We start from the raw sequence: 26,352 nt of genomic DNA on the forward strand, positions 1-26,352 counted from the left end.
ACGCTGCAGGTTCATGTGGAACTCTGCCATCCTTGGTATTATGTGACAAAAAAATCACTGTTCATGCTGTGGTTAGTGTTACTGTTTATGACACATTTTGGCTTTCTCTGTCGTCCATATGAAGGTATATTTGGTGCAAAACGACTTCAAAGTCACAGAGAAAGATGACCATAAATTTGAGTATGTGTAACTATAAATCTGCATTCACAAATAAAAGTGCTTTAGGAGTTGTGTAGTTGAATTGTATTGTAGTTGTATTTTTTTGCATACCTGAAGATATTTTTGTTTTGCAAATACGTTTCAACAGTTACAGGTCTTCAGATTTATTTTTTGCAAGTGCACAAATCCACTGTTGCGAGTGCTCAAATCGCAATTTCTGCACTCTCACTTTTGCTCCTGTTTTTCTGAGATCTTTGGTGCAAAACAAATCTGAAGTCTCAGTAAAAGATACCCAGAAATTTGCGTATGTGTAACAAAAAAAATTGCATTCACAAATAAAAGTGCTTTAAGAGTTGTGTAGTTGAAGAATTTTTTTTTGCATACCTGAAGATATTTTTTTTCTGCAAATACATTTCAACAATTACAGGTCTTCAGATTTATTTTTTTGCAAGTGCACAAATCCACTGTTGCGAGTGCTCATACAGCAATTTCTGCACTCTCACTTTTGCTCCGGTTTGTCTGAGATCTTTGATGCAAAAGTAATTTGAGCACTTGCAGGATACAGAGGCGGGGTCTGTTGGAGAATGGCTGCTACTATGACCAATCAGAGCACGGCCCACCTTGGCCAATCAGAGCGGGGCCACCCTGGCAGGTCAGAGCGCTTGCGCGTGGACATGGAGTGAATCTACCAACAAGACCCTTCGCCGCCAGCATCAAGTGATTTAAGGTATTGCAAACCATAGTACTTTTAACTTACAGGATAAGTATGCACACTGGTCGCTCAGTGAGCAATGTAAATAGCTAAACATGACCGCCTTGAAAGGATTAGCTTCTTGTGTTTGCTATAAACTTAGCAAGCTAACAAACAAGTTCATATAAATTAGCCTCCCGTTCCCGTTAAAAACACCCCTGGACATATTGAGCCTCTTTGCTAGCATGAACCATGCCTCACATTTTTTTTTCTATTTTACCATGTAGAAAATGACAGCAGGGTGGGTCCTCTCAGGTGAGTACATTATCATGGCCAATGTTCTGAGACGATAATAGCTAAAGGTTTTGTTAGCCAGTCATATCGAAGTATCTCAGGACTTATCTGGGCATAATCAACAGATTTTTAAGACCAACTGACCTATCAATAAAAATAAAAATGCCATACCATAATTAAAGCTCATAAGAAACCCACAACCACGAGAAAACTCAAAACCCAAACAACCACATTATGAGTTATGCAAGTTAAATGTACTGTACATTGTAATATTAAGTATCAAATAATATACAAAACCCTTATCTTTCTAGAGTACCACTGAAATTGAGGCTGCAGTACGTGCACTTCTGAGCACAATTAACAGTGCACAAGCTCAGCCCTTCACCTCTGGGCTTGTCACTCCCAGGACTGGAAGACCAACCAGTGTCCATCAGGAGATGTAACGGCAAGTGTCCACTATATTTAAATCATGTTATTGTTGTTTTATCTTAAGCTGTGAAGAAATTCTCAGATACACACTTTTATTAGGGGAGATTGGGGACAGTTGCAACAAGGGACGGTTGCAACAAGCCTTATTTCTCTAATCAGAAACATGCTAGAGTGATGACACTCACACTGCACATGCTCAGTTAGACCCTCTACCCACCAAGAAGAGAGAGGCCATATTGAGCATCTGGTCCTGCTTTTCTCAAGTAAAGTTGTTTTGGAGGTATGAAAATAGCTTTTTTCATGAGCTGTTTAGTCATACTGTCCTGACCTTATGTATGAATGAATCCAAACCTATCTAGTTTGAATCACTGTTTGTTGACTATTAAATGACATGGTGAGCATGTGTCAATGTCAATGTGGCTAGCTAGCACATGGTGTTTTGTCATGACTGGTACCATGGGGACAGTTGCAACTGTTGCAACTGTCCCCATGCTATTAGGTTAGTCATATTAGAAAAGACCACACAACCATATTTTTTTAACATTTTTAGTTCAAAATAGGCAAAATTAATATATTTTATTGCTCATGATGAACAGAACAGGCGATCATATGAAGAAAGTAACACTAATGATAAACATAATAATTTCCCAAATAACTTGTAAAGCAAAAATTAGCACTTAGTTATTGTTGTATGTTGTATGTGTCATATAAACTTGTCATAGAGTGAATGAATCATCTAAATAGAGAAATTGTATTCTGTTTATTTTCAGTATGCAAAGAGTGAGGAAGAGAGTCACTAACAGAGGGGTTCCCCTCAGTATTTTGGAACAAGCCTTAGATATTATTACAGTTGAGGGCAAATCAGTGAGGGCAGTGACCAAGGCCTTTGACATATGCCACACCACATTGTTCAGGTTCCACAAGAAAAAAAAGAATCTTGCAAGCACGGCATCAAAACATAATATTGCAAGTTATTCCATTCTTTTTGTCCCAAAAATGCAATATTGAGTTTTTATAGCTTCAGTAATATCTGCACATTGACTCAAGGTAGGCCCATGTTTTAAACAAAACAAAACAAATTAAATACCTTAAAGCTGTACAAAAAAGAAAATTGAATTTGAGCCCACATTAGTATTTGTCCTATTTAGACAAAACCCTGAGGATAATTAGTGAAAAGTTAATGTTTTTTTATATGTTGCAACCGTCCCTGATCTGTGTTGCAACTGTCCCCAGGTTTGGGGTCAGTTGCAACGTCTGAATTCCTCTATTCAAATAAATATTCTGATTAATATGTTATAAGTAGCCATCTTTAAATGGTATGGCCATTTGGCAGACAGATGTAGGTTTAATATGTAAAGATTTGGTAAGACTAGTCCAAATATTCTCTGAGTAACTGAGAGTAATGTAAAAAGTGTTGCAACTGTCCCCAGTCTCCCCTATTAGATCAAAATTGCTGTGATGAATAAGTTTACATAATTAACTCCTTATAACTGTGTCTGTGAAATAAATTGGGGGAAAAAGTCCACAGGTTGAATGTATCCATGCCTCAAGTTTTTGCCTACTAGTGTTCAAGGCTAAGTGCTATTGAACATCTGTATGTCAGTGGAGGATGCTTATTAATTACTTCCTATGGAGATAATATGGTTATTAAGAGCTGGACAGGGCATAACAAAGCCTTAACACAGAATTTTACAAATACAACAATATGGTGCAATGCATCTTAAAATTACATTTATTGAAGAAATCAATCATTTTATTTTTCAAATTTCACTTATTGATTATTGTCAAACTTTTACTCAAGATGTTTCCCAGCAATGTATTCAAGGGGACAAAAACGCAAAAAAAGACCAGCAGATGTGCAGACGAGGGTGGTGAATGGAGCTGCAGTTCTACCTGCAGCCTGCCAACACAGACAGAACACCCCATGACGAAACAGTGCTTCTCCAGGCAGGTCTTGGAAGAAGGACTATAAATATTGCAGATGATGCAGATCACACAGAGGTGAGCCTCAAAGACTGACGAATAACAAGATCATACGGCACTGAAAAGATGGTTGTGCAGATATTTCATGAGGAGAGACAAAGATGGGCTGATTGTATTCTGATGTACAAACATATTCCTACTGTAAATTTTTTAATCATGCGTTATCCACTTTTTATATAGTGCATAGGGGCATATAACAGCCAGGCTGAATTTCCTATCAGCCAAGTTACTTTACTTTATATGTTCAGCCACAATATCTTATTCCAGATATGCAGGGTGCTGCTAGAAGAATATCCCAAAATGTGAGATTTGCGTGTTGGCTGGCTGCTTGAAAAAGCTCTTAGTGAGTTTCTCCTGTCACTTATGTAGAGTTTTAGTTTATATTATGTGACTAGTACTCATAATAACAATAATATTGATAATGCATTGTATTTTTGTAAAACCTTTCTCTTATACTGAATACATTATTCATTCACTCTCACATTATCACAGTGGTGTTGGTAAGCTATACATTTGTTGCTACAGCTGCTCTGAGGCTGCCATACTGGGTCTATGGTCTCTCCAATCACTGCCAGACATTCAGTCACATTTGTACACAGGCAACATGGGTGAAGTGTCTTGCAACTTATACTTGTCTTGTCTTGTCTTGTCTTGTCTTGTCTTGTCTAATCTAATCTATAGGAGGTAGTGGTCAAAGAAAAAAACACTCCATTGCCTCAGGGGTCTGAGGGGTATACTGCTAAAATTCTGAAGAGCTCATCAAACAATGGAAAGAACATCCTTTACATTGTCCCACTGCAAGACAAACTAACAACCAGTCTACTGCCATTCGATGCAGCTGAGTTTCAGAGGATGCCAAAAAATACTCGTATCACCTGTGGAATGTTGATTCCCCTTCCACTTATTCCAGTTCACATTCAGTCCTGTCAGGAACATGTAAGTTGGATTATGAATGATTTATATAGGGTTCCCGCGGATCCTTGAAAAGTCTTAAAAGGCATTAAACTCATTATTTTAAAAGTAAAGCCTTAATTGGCATTAAAATGTCTTAAATCCAATTTTCAAAAGTCTTAAAATTTTGAACACATCAGTAAGATTTATGTTGGATTGAACTAAAAAATATTTACTAACATTTATCTATTTTTCAAAAATAATTCACCGGTTTACTCTCACAGCAACATCGCATGATCACAATAGCAGAACTAACAAAACGGTGATGTGGTTGCACCAGGATCTTTTAGAGCAGACGCATGTATTGGTTCTACCTACAGTGCCAGGAGATAGAAACAAATGGGGAAAAATTGACAAAAAAAATCCAAAAGTGGCCTGAGAAAATTGATTGTGGCAGCAGTATTGGGAATTAAATTTTTTTAATTAAATTTCAAAAACCATGTAAAAATTGCAAAAATGGCTCTGACAGTGGCCAAAAAAGATGAATTGCTGCAAAATAGGCATAAAGTTCTAAAATTGGGTTTAAAAAATGTAAAACAATGGTCCAAAAGTGGGAAAAAAGTGTTTATATTGAGGTTAATAGGCATGAAATTGTAAAAAATGGGTAAAAATGGTATGAAAGTAGAAAAAGGTTAATAAATAGATGCAAAGTAGGTATAAAATCGCAAAAAATGGCAAAATTGGTCCAAAAGTGGCTTAGGAAAAATGATTATGGCAGCAAAATTGGGAATTAAATTTGATATTAAATTTCAAAAGACATGTGAAAATAGGCATACATTTGTAAACATGGGGTTAAAAAGAAGGTAAAAAGTGATGTTTTATTAAAAAACAAACATTGGGTTAAAATTGCCAGGTAATTCATGTGATGTTTTTATTTGTTTTCTTTGTTTCAATTGTTGTTCGTTGTTGACTTGGTCTTAAATTTTATTTCAAACGACCTTAAAAAAGTCTTACGAAGTCTTGAATTTAACCTGGGTTGAGCTGTAGGAACCCTGTTATAACTAAATTAGCTAATCTACCCTGGCACATTTGTTAATTTTTTAACCATCACAGGATTGAATACTGTACCTTGGTTGACAATGTAACTGCCGGAAAAGTATTTTTTTTTCATATTTTTTATATTCTACTAACAAGAGGAGTGATGCCACTGAGGACCAAACATCAGAGCAGGATGCTGGTTTGGTAAGATGCCACTCATATGCCACTTTAAGGCAAAATCAGTGACAAATTACCAAAACTGATATTAAAAACAAAGTTTTATTTCATTCTTTGTAAGTTCTTTGTAGTTCAATAACCACTGTGTGTGTATCCCCGTATAAGGATGTGCCCTTAGGACTCCTGTCCAATATGAGTAATTCCCAGCTGAGAGCCTGGCATTCCATGCAAGTTCATGTGGGGAAAGGCATAGACATATATACATAGACACTTCATTACGTACTGAACCGCGTAGCGTGTCGCCGCCATATTGGATGGGTCTCCTCACTACATTCCAGCAGCAGACACAAATGGATTGAGCGCAAAGTGATTAATTATGCCGGTATTTTGTGCCACCTACGGTTGCTATAACCAGCGCAATTTTGAGAGTAGATCATGTGGGATTACCATTCACAAGTAAGACTTCACAATAATTTTGTTTTATTGACCATTTATCGTTTTATGTCAGTATAACTAACGTTTTCATGTGAAAATCGGGTAAAAATTCGCTGAGTTATGCTCATAATAGTTGTGCATTCTACACCTTTCTCAGTATAATGAACGTGCTGGGGCAGTGTGTGAGACCCATCCAAGATGGCTGCCGGCAGCTATGTCAGCTCCAATAGGCATCGCCAGTCAATGAGGCGTCTACGTGTATAATGTCTATGGGGAAAGGTATAGCAGACATAAATTGGATACCTATGAGTGTGCAGTTGCCATGGGGGTCCTGCAAAAACTTATTGGTAGTAGGAATACTTGTTGTTTCAAATATCAAAATGAGGTGTATATTTTTGCTTGTCCTTGTGTGTTTTCGTTTATTTATTTGAATTTTTTTAATGTTTAGATTTCCTGGGATTATCTGCAATTCTTCACAAGCGGATAACCCACTGGAGCCCACACCCATGGAATGTAATGTTCAAGGTAGTTGGAATTATAGTATAATGAAATGAAAGATTTGCATTGTTAGGAATGTTCTCTTAAATCATAGATCTGCACCTTAAAAATTGCTATAAAGACTCTAATATTTGGTTTGTTCAGTATTTACTACAGTGCATAGAGTATGCAAGGTATACTGCCCACTTTGTTTCAGGTACCTTGTAAACTACTTTTGAATTTTCAGCATGGGAAGCGATTGCTGATCCAGAACTAGCAGCGGACCATTACAAAAGGACATTAATTCAGAGCAGTGAAGATGAGCCCACCCTCAAGATCAAGATAGACATAGGGGAAGACCTAGAGGAGCAAGAAGGGAGAATTTTGAGCTTTTACAAAGCTCCCAGGATTGACTGGGCAAGACCCTTTCAAGCAAAGCTACAAGGTACTGATACCTGACCAAAAAAGATGTACTGTGTTGTTTGTCTGTAAGCATGTTGGTTTTTCACTTTCTTTCTCTCTTCTATCTTAAGACCAGAGAAGCATACTTTCGGGTTAATTTGGAGCTTGAAATGTATATAAACAATGCTTTTTATTTAAATATCATTTGCATATGAAACAGCTTCTGGATGTACGTTATGCCCAATACTGAATCACAAACTGCCCTTCACTTTTCCATTAATCCTTTGATGAGAAAGTTCTGATTTGTTGAAGGTGGTTGGATGAGATATTCATCCTGTCCTTATCCATTATTGTTGGCTGTTGGCACACCCCCAGTTTAGAAAAGAAGCACACAGAAATTCCAGTACAGCAGCTGACATATTATTGTAATAGTGTTTTCATCCATCATCTTACTCACTTATCTCTGATGGGGAAGTGAGAGGCCAGGGCTGATCCCAGCTGACTTTTGATGAGTGACCTTGACAGGTCTCCATTTTGTCATAGAGGGCAAACTCAGAGACGAACAACCACTCACTCTCACACCCACTCTCAGGACAGTAGATCCATTGATTCTTTGGTGGGACTTCTATTTACTTCTCAAAACCTTGATTTGAACACCTCTATCCACTGCATGTGGTACACTGACTATGCATTGGTACCTCACACAATAAAGTGGATAGAAAAAGAACAGTCAAGTTTGGTACAATACAGGAGGTCACTCTTTGCATTTATGTACTATTACTTGTGTCTCCAGGAGATGTGGCTATTGGAGATGGTGTAAATCGTCACTTCTTCAGTATGGTACTGCACAAATTGCATCATGGTTTCCAAGTTGATCTAGGTAAGTCCTCAAGACAAATGTGTTGTACAAAGTGATATAAGAAAAAGAACACGTTTGCTTAATGCAACTCCTGGACCATGGATTTTTACATAAGTTGAGACAACATTCTTAATGTTTTTCAAAGCTCTTAAAGAAATGGTTTTCAAACAAATATTTTTTTTTCAGTCTGTAGAATGTGATGTAGGCCTGTACAATTTGGCAGCACCAATGTAGTTTCCTCTTTTTTACAGTGGTATGTGAATCTATTATGGGCGTTGACATAAAATTTGTAAATTGCTGTAGGCCACATTTTGACTTTGCATGACTTGTTGAGTTTTCTCTCAACCTAGACTCATAGTATATCCTCAAGAAATAAACCAACAAAACCAAATCCTGTGTAAATGCACAATACACGTGAACTTTTTATGTAGTATTTTGTGTATTTCGGATGGCGCAACAGTTAGTGCTGCAGCCTCACAGCAAGAAGGTTGCGGGTTCGATTTCCAGCTTGGCAGGTGGGCCTTTCTGTGTGGTTTGCATGTTCTTCCTGTGCATGCGTAGGTTCTCTCTGGGCACTGCTGCTTCCTCCCATAGTCCAAATACATGCTCATCAGGGTTAATTGAACACTAAATTGTAGAGAAAAACTTGTAGGTGCGAGTGTGTGTGTGTGAAAGGCTGTGTACCTGTCTGTGTCAGTCCTGTGATTGACTGGCGAACAGTCCAGGGTGTACCCTGCTTGCCCAATGAAAGCTGGGATAGACTCCAGCCTCCTGAGACCCTGAACAGGATAAGCGGTTCAGAAAATGAATGAATTTTGTGTATTTCTTTATTATCTGCTGAACTGTCTGACAGATGTAATAACTGAAATGTCATTTTTGTAACACCCTTAATGCTCAATATTTACCTTCATAGGAAATGCAACTGGGGCTCTGCTGTTTGAGGGCCAAGCTGACCATCTAATCCCATCAACCTCTCAAGTGCTGGTTTAGAGTGAAATGTTTGTTGTGGCAGGAAGGATGATTGGTCATTCTCTTCTACACGGTGGCTCTCGTCTGCCTGGGTTCAGTCCAGCAGTGCTTCATGTGCTGTTAGGTGATGATCCACAGACGGCTACAATTACCCTTGAAGATGTGGCAGACATGGATGTCAGGGAGACTCTAAAACCTGTAAGTCTATACAGGAGAAATTCATACTTTTGGTGGTACAGTTTTCTTTGTTCTTACCACTTTTTGATTAATGTTAAATGTTAAAGTTCTTTTTCACATCCTGATAGACAACAGAGTTGTGTTTAAGCTTAGTGTTATGTTGAAAAATGTTTACAAGGTAATTTAGCACAAGTATGTAAATGTCCCCAAATCAAAGTATATACCACATTGCTCTGATTTTTGAAATCAAAATTATATTAAGTGTGATGCTTCCAATACACAAGCTAACATTTGCATGTTTGATAATACTTGACTACACTATAGTTCCATCTAATACATCTTAACTTACTATTTGAGAGTGATCTTGCTTTTTCTTGTCTTTCTTCAAAAGCTCTATGAGGATCAAGGCTCAGACAAGAAAGGAGGAGAATGCAGCAAACACAGTACACTCACAGAGGATCAGAGAGCAGCCATAATTGACTTAGCACTGGCATGGGATCTTCCTGTGTTGACAGAAACCAACAAGCACACTAACATTAACAAGAATGGCTGCAAGTGATGACACACCTTTTGTAAAGTTACCACGATCGCTCTGTTTTCTTCCTTAGATCTTTCTTGACCATATCAGATGGCCAGAGGATGCAGAGTTGGGGGATGACACAGATGATGGGTAGCCACTTGATTGCAAACATAGAACAATTGGGTACCTGCATTAATTTGTGAGAACAGGTATGCTGCATTCAAAACCCATCTGCTTTGAAGTGTGCCTTTTAAATAGTTTTTTTTTATTGATTTTAAGGACAGAGTTGAGCTCTTCTGATGAGATGTAAATAAGGGACTTCAGCTTGCCCACTGTTTAGTGAAATAGTGCAAAGTGTATGCAGGGTGGAGCATAGTGCTGCATTGAATAGTGGCATGTCTTACAAATACAAAGACCACCTTTCTCCCTCCTTCTCCAGGTGCAAGGCACAAGCACCTTATACAACTGACATCAGAAGAGCCATACTATCCCCTAAAGCTGTAGCTTAGTTTTTATTGTTCTATTGATTGTCTCAGTTTCCGATCTTATCTGACATATCTGTGTTGTGCTTTGCTTCTGTGTACTTTCAGCATCCCAAGAAAAAATGAAGCAGCTTTTTAAGTTCTAGGTTGGATGGGAAATACCCGTGACTGACATGAAGGTGGAGGTTGTCCGAGGACAGCATCCAACTTCATCCACATGCTTCCGCACCCTCAGGTTGCCTGGTCATATCTGCTCTTATGGAGATCTTTTTTTTCAGTTGGAGAGCTGCATCTCAACAAATGACAGTGGTTTTGGACTTTTGTAGGCAAGCTGTGTTAAAGGGTTCATTTGACTCAACAACGACAGGATTCTGAGGTCATTATTAAAAAGTCACGATTTCAGTTGACCTCTTCTGGAGTGTCGTCTCTTCTTTCTAATTTCAAAATTAATGATGATTAATTTTTTTTACAGTTAAAGAACAATGTGATCCTGTGTTATGTTATGTCAACACTAATCACTTTCACTTGAAATGCTAGGGTTAAATAGCTGCCTGTTACCATTTTCACTGAAATTAACATTCTAGTTATTACAATCAAGACAACCCTAAACAAGGCAGACAAAATCATATCCTCAGTGAAACAAACAAGAACTTTGAAACCTTGTTTTGGCGGAAAAGCACCATTTTCTTTGTTTGACCCTTGTGGACTGTTGGGGTTGAAAACAGCCACTTTGAGTAAAATTTTCTGTTATTTGGGGTGCTGGTTTGGCTGAGTGGTGTAGCGTGAATTGGTGTCAAATAATGACCAGTGGCGTTTTCTCCCGGAGGCCAAGGGAATAGAATAGAAGAAAGAATAGAAATAGAAAAATACTTTATTTATCCCCGAGGGGAAATTCAGGAGTCACCGCAGCATTTAAGAAAACATAAGTAAGAAAGAGTATAGAAAGTGCAAAAATGTCCATAAGAAATTAGATGACGACATCCCGTCCACCACTCGTCCACCACTCGTCCACCACTCTCCAGCCCAGCCAGTCTCCACCTCCACAGGGTCCAGGACTGAGCCTCCCCAGCAGTCTGTTCAGTCTCTGTCTCCTGGATCCTGTCTGCTCACAGCAGGCGAAGCTCCTCCGATGTGTCGCGGCGTCCGATGTCTGCTCCGTCAGCCACGTCCGTGAACAGCATGATGCCGCTGGATTGGCACAGCTAGCTCATCCACCCCCCGGAGCGAGATTCCACGTTCCCAACAACGATGGATGGAAGGACAGGTCCACGTCGTCACCTCCCAGCTCACATCCGAGAACCAGCATTTCGTCCTCACCGCCTCCTCCTCAGCTCGAGGGAAATCATCAAGCCCTACACTAGTTAGCATTGACATGCTACAGGCTGCTAACCAGTGGCGGTTTTTCACGGAGGCCAAGGGAAGCCTGGCTTCCCCAAAAAATATAACAAGAAAGAAAAAAAATAGCCTATAAACAAGCTTAACCACAATGTATTTTATATTGTCATTTCCTTGTCAAAACACTACATTGGCGCACCTCTGCTTTGGCTTAGCGTGAGAAGCAAAACAGCGCCCTCCTGTCAAGCTCTCATTGTGTATTACACTACGTGTCTCATGCTCTCTGCCCTGTCAGTCAGCACGGAGGCCCGCTTCACTTTGCCTCCCTTAGAAAAAAAAACAGCCTGTATTAGCCAATCAGGTTGAAGCAAGGCTCATCGCTTACTGGTTGATGCATCATTAAAAAAGATATGAGGGAGGCCAGATCGAATCTGGCTTCCAGCCAATAACACACCGTTACGAAAAAATAAACACACTGATTCAACTGTGCCGGCGCCAGTGTGAGTGTCAGTGTTAGCCCACACAGAAAGTTCAGCTATGGATGGTGACAAAGATCTTGATTTTTTTGTAAAAAATGACTTCAAAAAACTTCCTTTTGAGGTTCAACTAAAGGTCAAGCGGGACGGTAGGCCGACTCCAATGCTCCACTTAACGAAGGGCAGAGCCGATGGAAAAGTCTGCTCTTTTTGTGAAGCTAACTATGCTAGAAACGAGTGGCTAACAGGGAGTGCCAGGCTTAACCGGCTTTTCTGCTGGCCATGTCTGCTGTTTGACAGATCAGGCTCCTTGAACAACCCCTGGAGCACCACAGGATTCGTGGATCTGGCCAACCTCGCGAGGGCCATGGAGAGGCATTCAAAGTCCAGAGGCCATATAACATCTGAGCTCAAACTTAAACTTTTCGGACGAGTACGGATTGATGAAGCACTGGATCAAGCGGCTGCAATAAGCGTAACGAGGCACAACCAACAGGTGGAGAAAAACCGTGCCATTTTGAAGAGGTTGATTGCTGCTGTATTATATCTCGGAGGCCAGGAGCAGGCATTCCGGGGCCACAGTGAATCGACCAGCAGCTCCGGCAACAGGGGAAACTTCATGGAGCTTGTGCAGACTTTTGCTGAATTTGACACCACCATGGCGGAGCATTTATCATCAGCAACCGCATTTACCGGCACATCAAAGACAATTCAGAATGACATCATCGAAAGCACTGCTCATGTCATCCAGGAAGAAATTGATAAAGAAATAAATGCTGCTCCATTCATAGCCATTGAGGTGGATGATACCACTGACATATCGTGCAGGTGCCAGCTGACAGTCATAGTCCGCTATGTAAACGAGAGCGGCATCATATGTGAGAGGTTTCTTGGTTTCCATGATATTAGTCTGGAGAGAGATGCTGAAACCATTGCTGCAGTGGTGATGAAAACAATTGGCAGCTACAATCCCGAGACAAAGCTGATTTGTCAAACTTATGATGGCGCCAGCTGTATGAGTGGCCAGAGAGGAGGCGTTAAGGCGCTCGTAAAAGTAAAATGTCGGCACGCATTGTTTGTTCATTGCTATGCACACAAACTTAATTTAGTTTTGGCTCAGGGGACAAGCAATATTCGGGAATCAAGACAGTTTTTTGCTTCTCTCGACTCCTTCCACAACTTCTTCAGCCGCTCACCTAAGCGCACAGCACTGCTCAAAGAAGTGGACAGCATCCGCGTGCCCGGCGGCAGCACCACTCGGTGGAACTTTAAAAGCCGCGCAGTGCACGCAGTGCATGAGGGCCGAGGATCACTGATCACTGCATTGGATCAGATCACAGCTGAACCTGGTTGGGACAAGGATGCAATAGCACAGAGCTCGGCATTGAGACAGAAGCTGGATGACTTTGATTTCATGTTCATGCTTGGGGTTTTCAAGACGATTTTTGGTCTGACTGAGCCCCTTTTCCAGGTGCTTCAGAGCAGAGCGTTGGACATTAGAAAATGTGAGGAAAGAGTCAATGGCACTTTGACTGCTTTAAAAGCAACCCGGAGCACCGAAACCTTCAATCAGCTGTACGAGGAGACAGTACAGGCTGTTGGGATGCCAAACCAGCTGCGACGCAAGCAGCGCTGCCGGGCCTGGGCAGATTTTGAGCTGGGAGTCACTCCGGATGGGGAACATGAGGACACAGGGCCTGTGGATGCCTACCGACGCCTCTTTTTCCAGCTGCTTGATGGTATTGTGCAGCACATGACACACAGGTTTGAGGACATGAAGTGTCTAAGTTTTTTTTGTGTCCTGGATAATGCGTCATTTAAGACGTATTCCCAGCCTGCAGGATTCCCGGGGGTTGAGATCTCTCAGTTGGTTAAAACCTACCCAGTTTTTGATGAACTGAGACTGAGAAATGAGCTGCAAGTCATCTATGCAGATACCCTCTTTCACAAGCCACCAGCTGAGCTCCTGAAGATGCTCATTAAAGATGAACTGACCTCTGCCTTGCCCAAAGTTTGCAAACTACTGAGGCTGATGCTCACCATACCTGTGTCAAGCACGTCTGCAGAGAGGTCCTTTTCCTGCTTGAAAAGGATCAAAACCTACTTGAGAAACAGCTGTGGACAAGACAGACTGGGACATTTGGCCAAGATCTCCATGGAGTCTTCTGTCACACAAGACCTCAAGTCCCGCGGGGAGCTATATGACAGAATCACTACTCGGTTTGCCACGATGAAGGATAGAAGAATGCCATTGCTCTTCAAGTAGCGGTGAGTTACATTAAAAAAATGTATGCATCTTGTGACAAATGGGCTGCCATGCCCCTGTACCTGTCCAGCTTCAGCACTGTGGACAGCACCATGGCCCGCCGTGGCCTTTTTGATGACAGAGTTGTCACATTTTTTCTTATGCATAATGTACCGTATTTTCCGCACTACAAGGCGCTTCAGAAATAGGGCGCACCTTCGATGACTGGCCTATTTGACAACTGTTTTCATATATTGGGCGCACCGCATTATAGGGCGCATAGATTAGAAGCTATAGTAGTGGCTGGGGTTGCGTTATGCATACACTAGATGGAGCTGCGCTAAAGGGAATGTCAACAAAACAGTCAATAAGTCAGTCAAACTCAGGCTACATCCACACGAAGCCGCACATTTTCCTGTCCAACTATTTTCTGTGCCGTTTTCAAGAAAAGTGCGCTGTAAAGACGAAGTCGTTTCTGCTGCCAACAAAAGCCGTTTCCAGAGATCAGTTCGGTTCAGGTATTCTCCAGAACGTCCGCCCCCGCAGGCTTACTGTCTCTCACACATGCTGTCCTCTTTTTTTTTTCACTGGAATGAATGAGAAGTGGGTAGAATAAAAGTACTGTAACAGTAGGCTACATTGTTTGCATGGAAATAACAGGTGAATACTGAATTAAATTCGTTGTCCAAGCTGGCTTCCTCGGTAATTTTTATCACGGGCCGCCACTGCTGCTCACAGCTAATTGCGCATGTAAACAATGCAGCCATGGTTACATGTAGGATCTCCAGACAAACACAGGAGAAAAGTAGTAAAAAATACCGCCGAAGCCACAAAAAGTTTGGTGTCCGTGACCGACAATGAACCATACAAAGTGATGATCCACTCCAAATACAAAGATGACGAAAAAGAGACGAAAAAATTACAAGAAACGGACAAAGACGAGAGAGCTGCTGCAACAGGCAGCTACTCGGGTAGCGCCTAGCAACCGTAAAAGCCATGGGAAGCCATGCTTCATCACTTTTTTCAGACTGTAGCTGTGTTTTAATGAAAATACTCCTTTATAACAGTTTCGATAATTCTTCTGTGTTTCGTCACTGTCATCTCCTCCTTATTTCTCTCCTCTACTTATTGAGCATTTTACAATGTGTAAAACAGCGCCCTCCTAAATGTTATGCTGTGAATAAGTGGTGAAAATATGATACTGCACACTGTTGCCTGCAAGGAAGCCAAGCAGAGTTGGCGTCCCTTGGTGAAAAAAAATAAATAAATAACCAATCAGATGAGGCTGCGGTCATGACACTACTCACCTGTGATTGGCCAAGACCGTGTCAAGGGAAGCCACCCTGTCTTTGGCCTCAAACCAATCAAATGACAGAATCATCATCATCATCATCATCATCAAGCCACTGAATGAAATCAGCGAGGTTAGCACATTAGCAGTGTGCATGAAGCGGCCGGTTGTGCGTTTGAGTGGGCGGTTGAGTAAATTAATAATACATTTAAGCTAAGTCAAGAGGACAATGTACGCGTGTGAATGAGTGACTGAGGGTGGGGGAGTGAAAGGTGTGTGTCGGTGTTCAAAGTAAGTAAAATGAGCGCTCTCTGGGCGCTCTAACAGGTCATTCCAATACATGAAAAAGCGATATACAAGCTGCAACAAAGTATTTTATGTACCCCACTCCCTAAAAATCATACAGATTAGAGGCTTTGTCTCACTTGGCTTCCTCAAAAAAAAAAAATCCCCACACCACGCCACTGATAATGACTAATTAATTATTAACAGCATTCCACTGGAGCGAAAGTATAGCTAACTTTCAAAAGACATCTAAACTTACAATATGTGAGTTTAAATTTAAGTCGGGGCACCACCCAGTTTTGGAGAAAACAGGGAAACTCTAGAAAGGTTTACTGTAAGAATTTGTCATTTAATAATTCATAGAATTATTAATTATCAAGTCTCAATAACAAAAGGACGCTACATCAATTGTGAATTCTTTTGAACGGTGTACAGACGTTGTTAATTTCAACCACACAAAGACAGAAACCAATTTCTTTATATATGAAAAGTTTATTTATTAACTAAAAGAAGAAATATGTGCATGAATAAATGAACAGGTAAAAGATATAGAAAGTGAGATATGGAAAGTGAAACTGATCATAAATAATGGAATAAATGGAATAAAAGGACATAAACCAACCCACATAAATCTCACTAACCCACCCAAGATCTCTGGGGCATTGACCACGATATACCAATAAATGCAAGATAGTCTTACGCAAGTTCTGAGGCCGATTGTGAGAGCGGAGGCGGTGACAGAGGTGACTGGGTCCTGCTGCAGATGTCTGCGGATGTCCATTGAGGGGTGATGGACAGGCTAGAGGCCTACTGCAGGTCATCTGAGCGTCACGGAGGTGATGTCCAATGAGTTGAGTCCGTAGAGTCGATTCTAACAACGACAGTAGCGGCTGGAACAGCGGCGATGATGCCGGGCGTCGGGTTGAAACTTTGGCAGAGAACCACTGCAGGGAAAGCAGTGAGCAGCGCTCGTCTCCTGACGTCAGCACATGAGGGAGAGACCCAGGCACCAATAGATGACGCAGTCGGGCTGAGGTGACTCAGTCTCAGCCTGGAGAGTCTGGAGCAGGTGCTGAGTTGTGTACGTGTGAAGATTCAGGTGCAGAAGGAGAAGAGCCTTCTGGATGAAGGATGAAGAAAGAGCCTTCGCGAAGAAGGAGGAAGGAAGAGAGCCTTCGTGTAGAAGGATGAAGAGAGAGAGCCTTCGTGTAGAAGGATGAAGAGAGAGAGCCTTCAGGAGGAAGGATTAAAAGAGAGAGCCGAGCCTTCGCGAAGAAGGATGAAGAGAAAGAGCCAATGTTCTTGTCCTGGAGTGGAGTTTTACTCAGCTTTTCCCGCCGAGTCAGTAAGGTCACTTAATGCTGACGCCCCTCCACGTCTCATCTTTCTGCACGTGGATCAGATTGTCCCAGAGATTATTAACTAACTATAACTTTAAACTGTAAAGAGATTCCCACATGTAATAGTCAAAATCACATTTCTTATGATTTAAGCTTCACATCAAGACTAAACATGACAGGTTTTCCTCTTTAAGAACCCAATAAAATAAAAATCAAGATGTTACAATGGGATATGTTTCCAAGACAGCAGTTTTCACACACACACATTATCAATGATTTTCATTACACAGTACATGTTTGCAAAGGTGAAGATGTACATGTAAGTCTTTGTGTAAAAACATTATTTTTGTGCTGTTCTCAACTGTGTTAATCAAAGAGTCTTTGTTTTTAGGAGAAGGAGGGAAGCAGATCTTCCCCTTGGCATTCCTTCTCTCTTGTTCCCAGAGAGAAAGGTCGAGGGTCACAAAATACGAGATGGAGGCTGGGAGGTCTCTCCAAGAGCAGGATGTCTGTACAGTTTCACATGTCCGTCAGGTGTCAACGAAAAGTCTTTGAATTGACAGCGATGTCTTAATGTTTTACAGTCTTGCAAACATCAGAGAAGGGATGAGGCAGACTTCGGGAGAAAACCACTTTAGCGCAGAGGTCTGTTTTTTCAAAACTTGCTGTATTACCTCTCCTTCCTTAGGGGGGGGGGGGGGGGGGGGGGGGTTTAATTTGGAGACCAGGTCAGAGCTGCGAAACCAGGTCCCAGCCTGACCTACGTTACAGTGGTTAGCAGCCAGGCACTTACAAACTTCTGCTGGTCCAGGTTCAAATCCTGCCTGTGACCAGTTTGCAGAGTGTCTTCCCCTACTCTCTCACCCCCTTTAACAAGCCTATCCACTGTCTCTCTCCTATCAATAAAGGCACAGAATGCCCAAAAAATACATTAAAAATAATCTCAGTTATTTGACCATAACTTTTCTTGTATTGCAGCAACTTGAATACATTTTGGGCAGAAAGCTTAATTTACATAATTTATGCAAATACGATTTCAAATTCTTCAAAATGTAAAAAGATCACTGTGGACAAATTTACCGTATACTCGTACTGTTATGGATGTTTTCAGCCACTATACTTTTAACTGCTCTAAAACATATCAAATCGATTTTTTTCTTTACTTTATCTTCACTTATATATCTTAATTCTCTTCTGCCCTGCTCAGAACTACCAAGCATTGGAAAATGAATAATAAATTTAACCTTTTAATGGCCATTTGAAGAAATATTGCACAGATTATGGGAAGGGTAGCATCGAATGACCTATTTTTCAATTAAAAAACAACATGACCAGAGACAATTTTTTTTTTTTACGTGGCATTATAGTCTTAGATATGTCAAAGGTTAGAAGTATCATTGATTTTTAATCATCTTTCATTTAATTTGTAATATCATTTTTTTTTTCAAGAAGTTAGGCATGTACTGTGATGGCTGTTTTCAAGTCACTATACTTTTAATTGCTCTAAAAACATATCAGATCAATTTTTTTTCTACTTTTTTTTTTCTTTCTCTGATCTCTTAATCCATTTCTGCTTTTTTCAAAATCACCAAGCATTGAAAAAAAAACAAAAACAACAAAAAAAAAAAAAAACATTTAACCTGTTAATGGCCATTAAAAGAAATATTGGATGGATTATGGGAAGGGTGCAGCATCAAATGACATATTTTTCAATATGAAATATGATCAGAGACAGAATTTTTTTTTACATGGCATTATAGTCTTCAATATGTCAAAGATTAGTAGCGTCATTGATTTTTAACCCTCTATTACATCAATTATTTCTTAAAAATGGTAGAAAATGTTTTGAATGCTTTTATTACTTAAAATGGCCTAAATATAGATAAATGAAAAAAATACTACTATACTTTTAACTGCTCTAAAAACACATCAGATCAATATTTTTTCTACTTTTTTGCTTAAATTTCCATTCCAATACTGCCCTGCAAGCATTTAACAAAAAAAAAAAAAGTAACCCTTTGAGGGCAGTTTCAAGAAATAAGATCTCTTATCATGGATAAAACATGAATCAACTGATCTTCAAATGATTTAAAGCATATATAAGTAGGTTTTACATTCTGGATTTGACAAGTACATAAGGAAAAATGAGGCTTTTGTCATTCAATAGTCAATGTCTTTCTTGAGAATCCATCAATCCCTCCAAAAAGTACTATATTGTACTTTAAATAAGAGGGGACAAAAAGGCATTATCATCTATTACTGTTTTTCACATTGTTGGAAAATCTATCAAGAGGTGAGGAGTTAAAAATCATGATTACCTTATGAGTTTGTGGTTTGTGTCAATGTGCATCAATGATCTGGGGCCTGGGACAGAGTATGCTCTCTGCACAACACACCGCAACTCTGACATTCTCAATACTACATTCTGCAGTGTCAACCCTGTGCATTGTTGCACGGACCCTCTGCCACTGCACTCTGTGCCCCTGTGCCCGCAGCAGTCCCAGCATCATGCTATATCCTGCATGTGGGTTAGTAGAGTGGAGGGCTGACACCAGGTTGTCAAGTTCAACGTCAGTAAGCTCACTATACAGAGCCCTTACAGACAACCCCCAATCATTCATACGCCTGCGCAGAGTCCGCTGAGAAACCCTGACAAGCTTTGCAATGCACTGAACTGACAGGCCCATGTTGAGAAGCTGAGTTACATACCGGTCGTCGTCATTGAGCACAACTCTGGGGCACCCCCCAGTTTGCCTCTCCAGGACAACAGTTGCACAGGTCTCCTTGTTATTCTGACCAGCCACTAGGTGATGCAAAGCTGTAAGTGCATGATTAACAGCTCGTGCGGTGTCAAGCTGGCTTGACAATGCACTGAATAAAATTAACTCTTGATAGTCTAGGGCCCTCCTCACAGGAGGGCGGCCCCGTATCATCTTGGAGTCGGCATCAAAACATGTATCACTGTTTACACATCGTATTGTGCATAGGCTTGTGCATTTACATAACGCAAAACTGTCGTCGGGTTGCCCGTCTGGTTCTGCTCCGAGGCGGATTCCACGTCAACAAGTGCTCATGCACGCGTAACATGCTGCGTCTCTGCATGAGCACTTGTTGTTGTTGCCATAGCTGGTGTTGTTCATGCTCTCTGAGAAAATGTTGATATAATAGTGGAAGCAATATTTGTAGCTGCTGGAACAATATCAGGGGCCTGTACTATGAAGCTGGATTAAGTCATCCAGGATAACTCTGTGACAACTCGCTGAACTTCACCGGATCTCCGTTATCCAGATCTGCTGTACTACAAAGCTCGTTATCAACTCAATAAGTAAATCTGGCTGGGAGCTGTGCGCGCACACATTAAATGGGCGTGGTTAGCGGCCCCAGAGCATTTTCCACAATGGAGAAGAGAGCAGCCTACTTTAAGGCTGAGGAGCAGCTAATAATCCTGCAAAAAATACGAGGAGTACTGCAGTATTATCCAGGCTGGAGGGATTGCTGCAAAAAATCACCGACTCTGTGAATGCGTAAATTTCCAAAATGCTGATATTAATAGACCTATCTCATCACGTGACGACACGGGCAGTTAGGTCCTTATTCATTAATGTTGTCAGTCAGTGTGTGTGTGATCAGCATCATATCCGACCTCATAATTAGAAAGAGTCAACTTTCCTACAAATTCCAAGGAAAACGCTCATTATAGGCAATTTGTATTGCAGATGCAATAGCAGTGGGGGAAAAAATGACGTGGGAGCCCATAAAAAATAGATATAAAAGCATCCTTCCAAGTGGTCAGTATGAATTTCCTGAATTTCTCTTTGGTATTTTTCATTTAGTTTCATGTCATGAAAGATTCCATTTGCACACACTTCTACTTTTCCCTGACAATGTCTCAGTTATGATAATCAGTAAGATATCGTTTGCTCACAGCCCATAAGAAAAAATGGTGGGCCAAAAAGACAGGGGGCGGTCCCGCACCGGAGGACTTCACTCCGGCTGAGCAAATTGGTGACTGAGTGGTCTTTCATGCCCGCCCGAGAGAACCAATTGGTCAGCGGGCGGTCTGTCACACCCTGTGAGCTCTTATCCTGGAACTTAACCTGCTCTGGACCAGGGCTGTTTCCCAAAGCCCAGGTACCTTGCCTTGGTAGGCGGTGCCTCCGAAGCCACTTCCTTCCAATCCAAGGCAAGTGTCCTGCCTCTGCTCAAAAGGAGATGCTAATGGAACAGCCTACAAAGGCATATTGTGGGAGGAGCTCAGACGGCTTCAAATATTGTCATAACTTGCCACTTTTCTACACTTTCTGCTTTTTTATTGTCACATCATTGACACTCTGCAGGTGCAGCTTCTCAGTAATTATAGTTATGTGAGTGACACACAAAAGAGTTAAGTGGTGGACATGGTATAAGTTGTTATTTTCAGAGGTGTATTTTGTTACTTACATTTAATTTGGAATTTACCACGCGCCTCCGCTGGTGCGTCTTTTCCTTCCATTTTTTTTTCCTTTTTTGTAGATTCACGCGTTGCATGTTGGGTATTTATAGCCATGGCAAGGCAGCGAAGGATAAACCTGTGTATCCTTGGTCAATTAGCCACATGCTAACCAAACGGAGGACATATGCCTCCGGAGGACATGAACATTGGAACAGCACTTGGGCAGCGACTGATGATGTGGATGCCTGCCCACGCCCACCCCACGCCCACATCAGACCAAGGCAAGGCAAGGTACCTTGGCTTTGGGAAACAGCCCAGGTTTGGCGTTCAGCATCAGTTACCGGGGCAACGTGTCTGGATAATCCACAGTCGTAGTACGGAAAACCCGAAACTTATCCTGGAAGTTGTCTCTCTAAGAGCTATTCCAGCTTCGTAGTACAGGCTCCAGAATCAGTCCGCCTGTCGCCATCGTTGTTGTTGTTGTGTGTGACATCGTGGGTTGGGGGGCGGGGAGTAGGAGGGGTACTATGAGGTCACCGTCTTTTCCGGACTTATCGGTTTATACCAAGTACAGCATGAAGACGAATACACAGATATGCACCTGTAGACCCGTTTTCAAAAAAGATGCGGAGTCATGGACAAATACGGGTCTCTGTTTGTCAATATCACTGGATCGATACTTTATTTTACCGAAGTCATAGAAATTCGTACTCATGTAAGACCCACATAGGTCCAGTGGGGCTCGGTCAAGGAGACTTGAAAGTATTATGGACAGCCTGTCCAGTAGGTGATTCAAGAGCATGTCCTAAAAGAGAAAGAGACAGGGAAGGGGTTGCAATAGTACATACAATAGTACGATAGTACAATAGTACATAAATAGTATGTACAATATGTGAGGAAACCATGAAACAAAACATTTTATAGTATTTTGTTTTAATATTACTGTTGCATAGATGTGTATGTTGCCTTTTACTGCTGTTTTTATTCAGGGCTATGCTCACTTAAGTGTTAAGAACTTGAGCACAGAAATACAAACACAAATGCAAGACACAAAACAGTGGGCAAAAAAGAGTATAATCAGAGTCCAGGCAGAGTTCGCTACACAAAGAGCCTTCTTTACGCCTCCTCACCTGCACCCGCTCCCGTGACCACATCACCCCCGTCCTCCAACATCTCCATTGGCTTCCTGTCACCTTCCGCATACAGTTTAAAATTCTCCTCCTCGCCCATAAAGCCCTCCACCACAGGTCCCCTCCTACCTCACTGACCTCCTCCACCACCACATTCCCTCCCATAACCTCCGTTCCTCACACACCAACCTCATGTCTCCCCCTCACAGAACCAAGCCCCGAACCTGGGGAGACGGAGCATTTTCCATAGCTGCCCCCACTCCCTTGAACTCTCTCCCCACGCAAATCCAAAACTGCTCCGACTTCTCTTTATTTTAAATCTCTGTTAAAAAATCACCATTTTAGATTAGCTTTTAACTTGTGATTGTACTGTTTTTTTGTTTTGTTTTGTTTTGTTTTGTTCTGTTTGACTTCTGTTTGACTTCTGTTCATTGCTTGTATTGATTTTAACAGTTGTTAAGTGTCTTTGAGTTCCTGAAGAGCGCTATATAAATAAAATTTATTATTATTATTATTATTATTATTATTATTATTACAAAAGGCGGTCCAAAACAGGCAGAAGAAACAGGCAGACATGGGGCTAAAAGTAAGGTCAAAAAAGGCAGGCAAGGATCAGAACACTGCAAAACTCGAGGTGCGTTTCAAAGCAATAAAGTTCCATCCTTCCTTCCTCCATTTGCGTCGTTCAATTGCATCTTAGTCCCTCCCACCAGAGATGCACTGAGAGAGGCGAGGATATGAAGAGAGGAGCGAGGATGGAGGAGATTCGTTTTTAGAGCAATGGGACATCCTCTCCTCCAGAGCGTCACATGAAGCAACGTGTTTCATTGATGATGGCATCAGCTGATCACCTCTGGATCATCCGTCGTTCAGCTCTAACAGCTGTTTGTGTGTCTGCACATGTGTGCTGTAACAACTCTGATAAAACATAAACAGTAACAGAGCTTTGTCTGTTCCTGAAACCAGTTTAAGAAACACATTGCCATGAAAAAAACCTGCTCTCTGTTTATTCTGTGTGCAGTTAAGAAGCTCGAGGATCACTTTACCGGTAAAATGTGTAATTGTTAGATTTGTGAATTATTTATCCTTTACCTAGATCACATCTGATCGTGAACTCTGAAACGTATTAATAAAACCAAGTTTATTGTGTCGCAGGAAGATGTTATTTACTAAATTTTAGTATTCAGTATTAATCATCCGTCATGTTGATTCAATGATGGTTGTGTTCAGTATTTTGTGCTTTAAACTTACAACATTTTATTACCAGCTTTATGATCAGTTTCGGAACGATCCTCAGTGCCTGTTTTCTGCTCTTTTTTTTTCCTCATCAAACTCTGTTGTGTTTGTGAAGTTTCATGTAGAGAAGTCTGAACTGCTGCAGCGTTCAATCAGAGAGTGATATTCCATATGGGGGCATGTTTGTCACTGAAAAGACTTCCGCAAAGCCAGCTCTCCTGTTTTCTCGATGATGGCTCCTCCAATAAGTCTCCTCCCTCCTCTCCCCTCCGCTTTGGGGCAGCCTTAAAAATGGCGACTCAAAGTACTTCCGGTGCCTCAGAGGAGAGAAGAGAGAGGCGGCATGAAATTATCGCTGAGACGCACCCTGACTGCGACTGTGAGTGAAGGCTGGGATAAAGACTGTAAAGTACAACAAACTGGCAACAAGACAGTGAGACGCATAAGACACACAAGAGGTAATGAGGGTGATGCATACCCAGCCATCAATACGTCTTAGGACGTCTTAAGATGTCTTGATAACGAGATCAAGACGTCTCAAGACATGTTTGTATGTCAAGACGTCTTAAGGCATCTTAAGACAAAACTTTGAAGACGTCTTAAGACATGTCAGAGCAGAACATGAGATGCACCTGGACCAATTTGTGTCTTGAAGACACTGAGTGTCTCAAGATGTCTTAAGACATGAGACATTGAGTGTCTTAAGACATCTTGAGACACTCAGTGTCTTCAAGACATTGAATGTCTTAAGATGTCTGAAGACACTCAGTGTCTTCAAGACATTGAATGTCTTAAGACATGCTTCCTTTGTCTTGAAGGCATTCACATCTTAAGATTGCTTAAGACATGGTATGTAGTGTGGACCAATTATAGACACTTTTAAAGTGTTGGTTTTAACTCCCTAGGAGTTGAATCAACACTTCTGAATTTGCTGTGCAGGATCTTCAGACATTTCCGCAGTTGATGAACGTCTCTGCTGCATATTTTACTTCAACAAAAACACAAATAAATGGACTCCCACCGAAAAAATCTGATATCGGTCTGCATTCACGCTTTATTTAGAGAATTTTCAGCGTGTTACTGTCACGCAAAAACACAGCTAAATAGGGCTCTAGTTGTCACCGTGTCTCTTCATCCTGGCAGACTACCTGCATTTGTTTATTTCTGGCACGCTGCACGCGGACTGATACACTAAGCGGCGAGCATCTCGTAGCCAGCTGTGGCTCTGCAGCTGAGGTAGCGCCGTTTTACAACATGATGAGAACTAGTGCCTTATTTAGCGGTGTTTTTGTGTGAAAGTAATGCGCTGAAAATTCCCTAAATAAAGCGTGAATGCAGACCGAGAGATTTTTTCGGTGTGAGTCTGTTTATTTGTGTTTTTGTTGAAGTAAAATATGGCCCCGTCTGAATGCATAGGAAACCGGCTGACGAGCAGGGAGGGGGTGTTTGGTGCGAGTGCTCTGGGCTTCTGCTGCACAAAAACACTGCTGTAGGGGTAATTTGTGCCCTAAACCTTGTGATAGGACCCAACTTGTTCCATTCCAGAGTATCACTCTAAATGTGTTTTATGATTCATTATGCGACTGATCACTGTCGGCCTGTCTTCAAAAATGTATTCATTCATTAAATTCATTCAACACAGTGCTTTTTTATCAGTGCATCCAGCACACTGATATGCTCTGTGTTGTGATCAATGCCACATTTGTGCTCTCTACTTGCTCCAAAAAGCTTTCAAAATTAAACATCAAACTCCTGAGGTACCCACAAAAAGCTGACAGAAGCGATAAAGATATCTTCAGTATCTTAAATCATAAATTGAATCATGTCGTAGTGTTTTTTTTTTGCTCTACAAAGACTTCTATGCATTAAACTGTAATGTTCTCTTTGTTGTGCTAAGTATTTAACACATTATCCCTTTTAAGCTCATATCACATAGCTTTAAGTAATACTTTTTGAATGAGTTGTTGCTGTTGAGTTGATGTGCTAGTTCACTCTGTAGAGTAGAAACTCAGCTATGGCTTCTAAAAACATAAAGGGGTTGTTGCTTTTTAGTGAGAAACTTACTAATCAACGCTCACAATATTTTCATTTGCTTCATAATACAATATCAGCAAGTTGTACTGTCTTTAAGGTACTTGGAACTAAAACGTGAATAGAAAACAAACCTTTACATTGTGACCACAAGATGGCAGCATGTGACTACAAGAGAAATCACTGCAAAAAATGTCATCCTCGTATTCAGGCTGAACAATATTGAATTAAAGATACAACACCCACCAAACCCAATTTATGAAATTAACGGTACAGGTGTGATTTTGGTATGTCTTGTTTGATGTGCGCGCTGCACAGGATCTCATGTGTTCACCTCTACTTTATTGTTTGAACGGTGGCACAGCAGCAGCGTTTGGTTTTCTCTTCAAGCCCCTCAAACCTTTTCTGTGCATTTTCTGATTGATGGGAGTTCCCAACTAGATCATCAATTTTTCCCTGCCTTGCATTTTTGTTAATCTAATCTCTAACGCTGTGATAACTTAAATCACTGACAGTATTACACACAGGAATTTACGAAAAGTGACGATTAATTCATTTCAAAATACAA

At 41.1% G+C, this 26,352-nt stretch overlaps 1 protein-coding gene and 2 long non-coding RNA genes across 3 annotated transcripts; all 3 read left to right on the plus strand.

The window, feature by feature from the left end:
• The first annotated feature begins 805 nt into the window (after positions 1 to 805).
• Positions 806 to 3,566, plus strand: LOC141786667 (uncharacterized). The gene is made up of 4 exons (XR_012597914.1): positions 806 to 886; positions 1,138 to 1,165; positions 1,456 to 1,589; positions 3,375 to 3,566. It is a non-coding gene; the product is annotated as an uncharacterized LOC141786667 (long non-coding RNA).
• A 2,984-nt stretch (positions 3,567 to 6,550) lies between these two features.
• On the plus strand, positions 6,551 to 7,793 carry LOC141786668 (uncharacterized). Its single transcript, XR_012597915.1, has 3 exons — positions 6,551 to 6,622; positions 6,822 to 7,019; positions 7,770 to 7,793. It is a non-coding gene; the product is annotated as an uncharacterized LOC141786668 (long non-coding RNA).
• Positions 7,794 to 11,957: 4,164 nt separating this feature from the next.
• LOC141786669 (zinc finger MYM-type protein 1-like) lies at positions 11,958 to 14,060 on the plus strand. The gene has a single exon (XM_074665224.1). The coding sequence runs from the start codon at positions 11,958 to 11,960 to the stop codon at positions 14,058 to 14,060; it is 2,103 nt and encodes a 700-aa protein (XP_074521325.1).
• Positions 14,061 to 26,352: the final 12,292 nt, after the last annotated feature.

Source organism: Halichoeres trimaculatus, unplaced genomic scaffold, assembly GCF_033239565.1.
Source record: "Halichoeres trimaculatus isolate MK-OKI-2021-1 unplaced genomic scaffold, fHalTri1.1 fHalTri1_scaffold_59, whole genome shotgun sequence".
NCBI classification, from domain to species: Eukaryota; Metazoa; Chordata; class Actinopteri; order Labriformes; family Labridae; genus Halichoeres; species Halichoeres trimaculatus.

What these genes read in the sequence shown, in the direction of transcription:
- LOC141786669 (XM_074665224.1), top strand. Translation starts at nt 11,958, where the DNA reads ATGCTCCACTTAACGAAGGGCAGAGCCGATGGAAAAGTCTGCTCTTTT.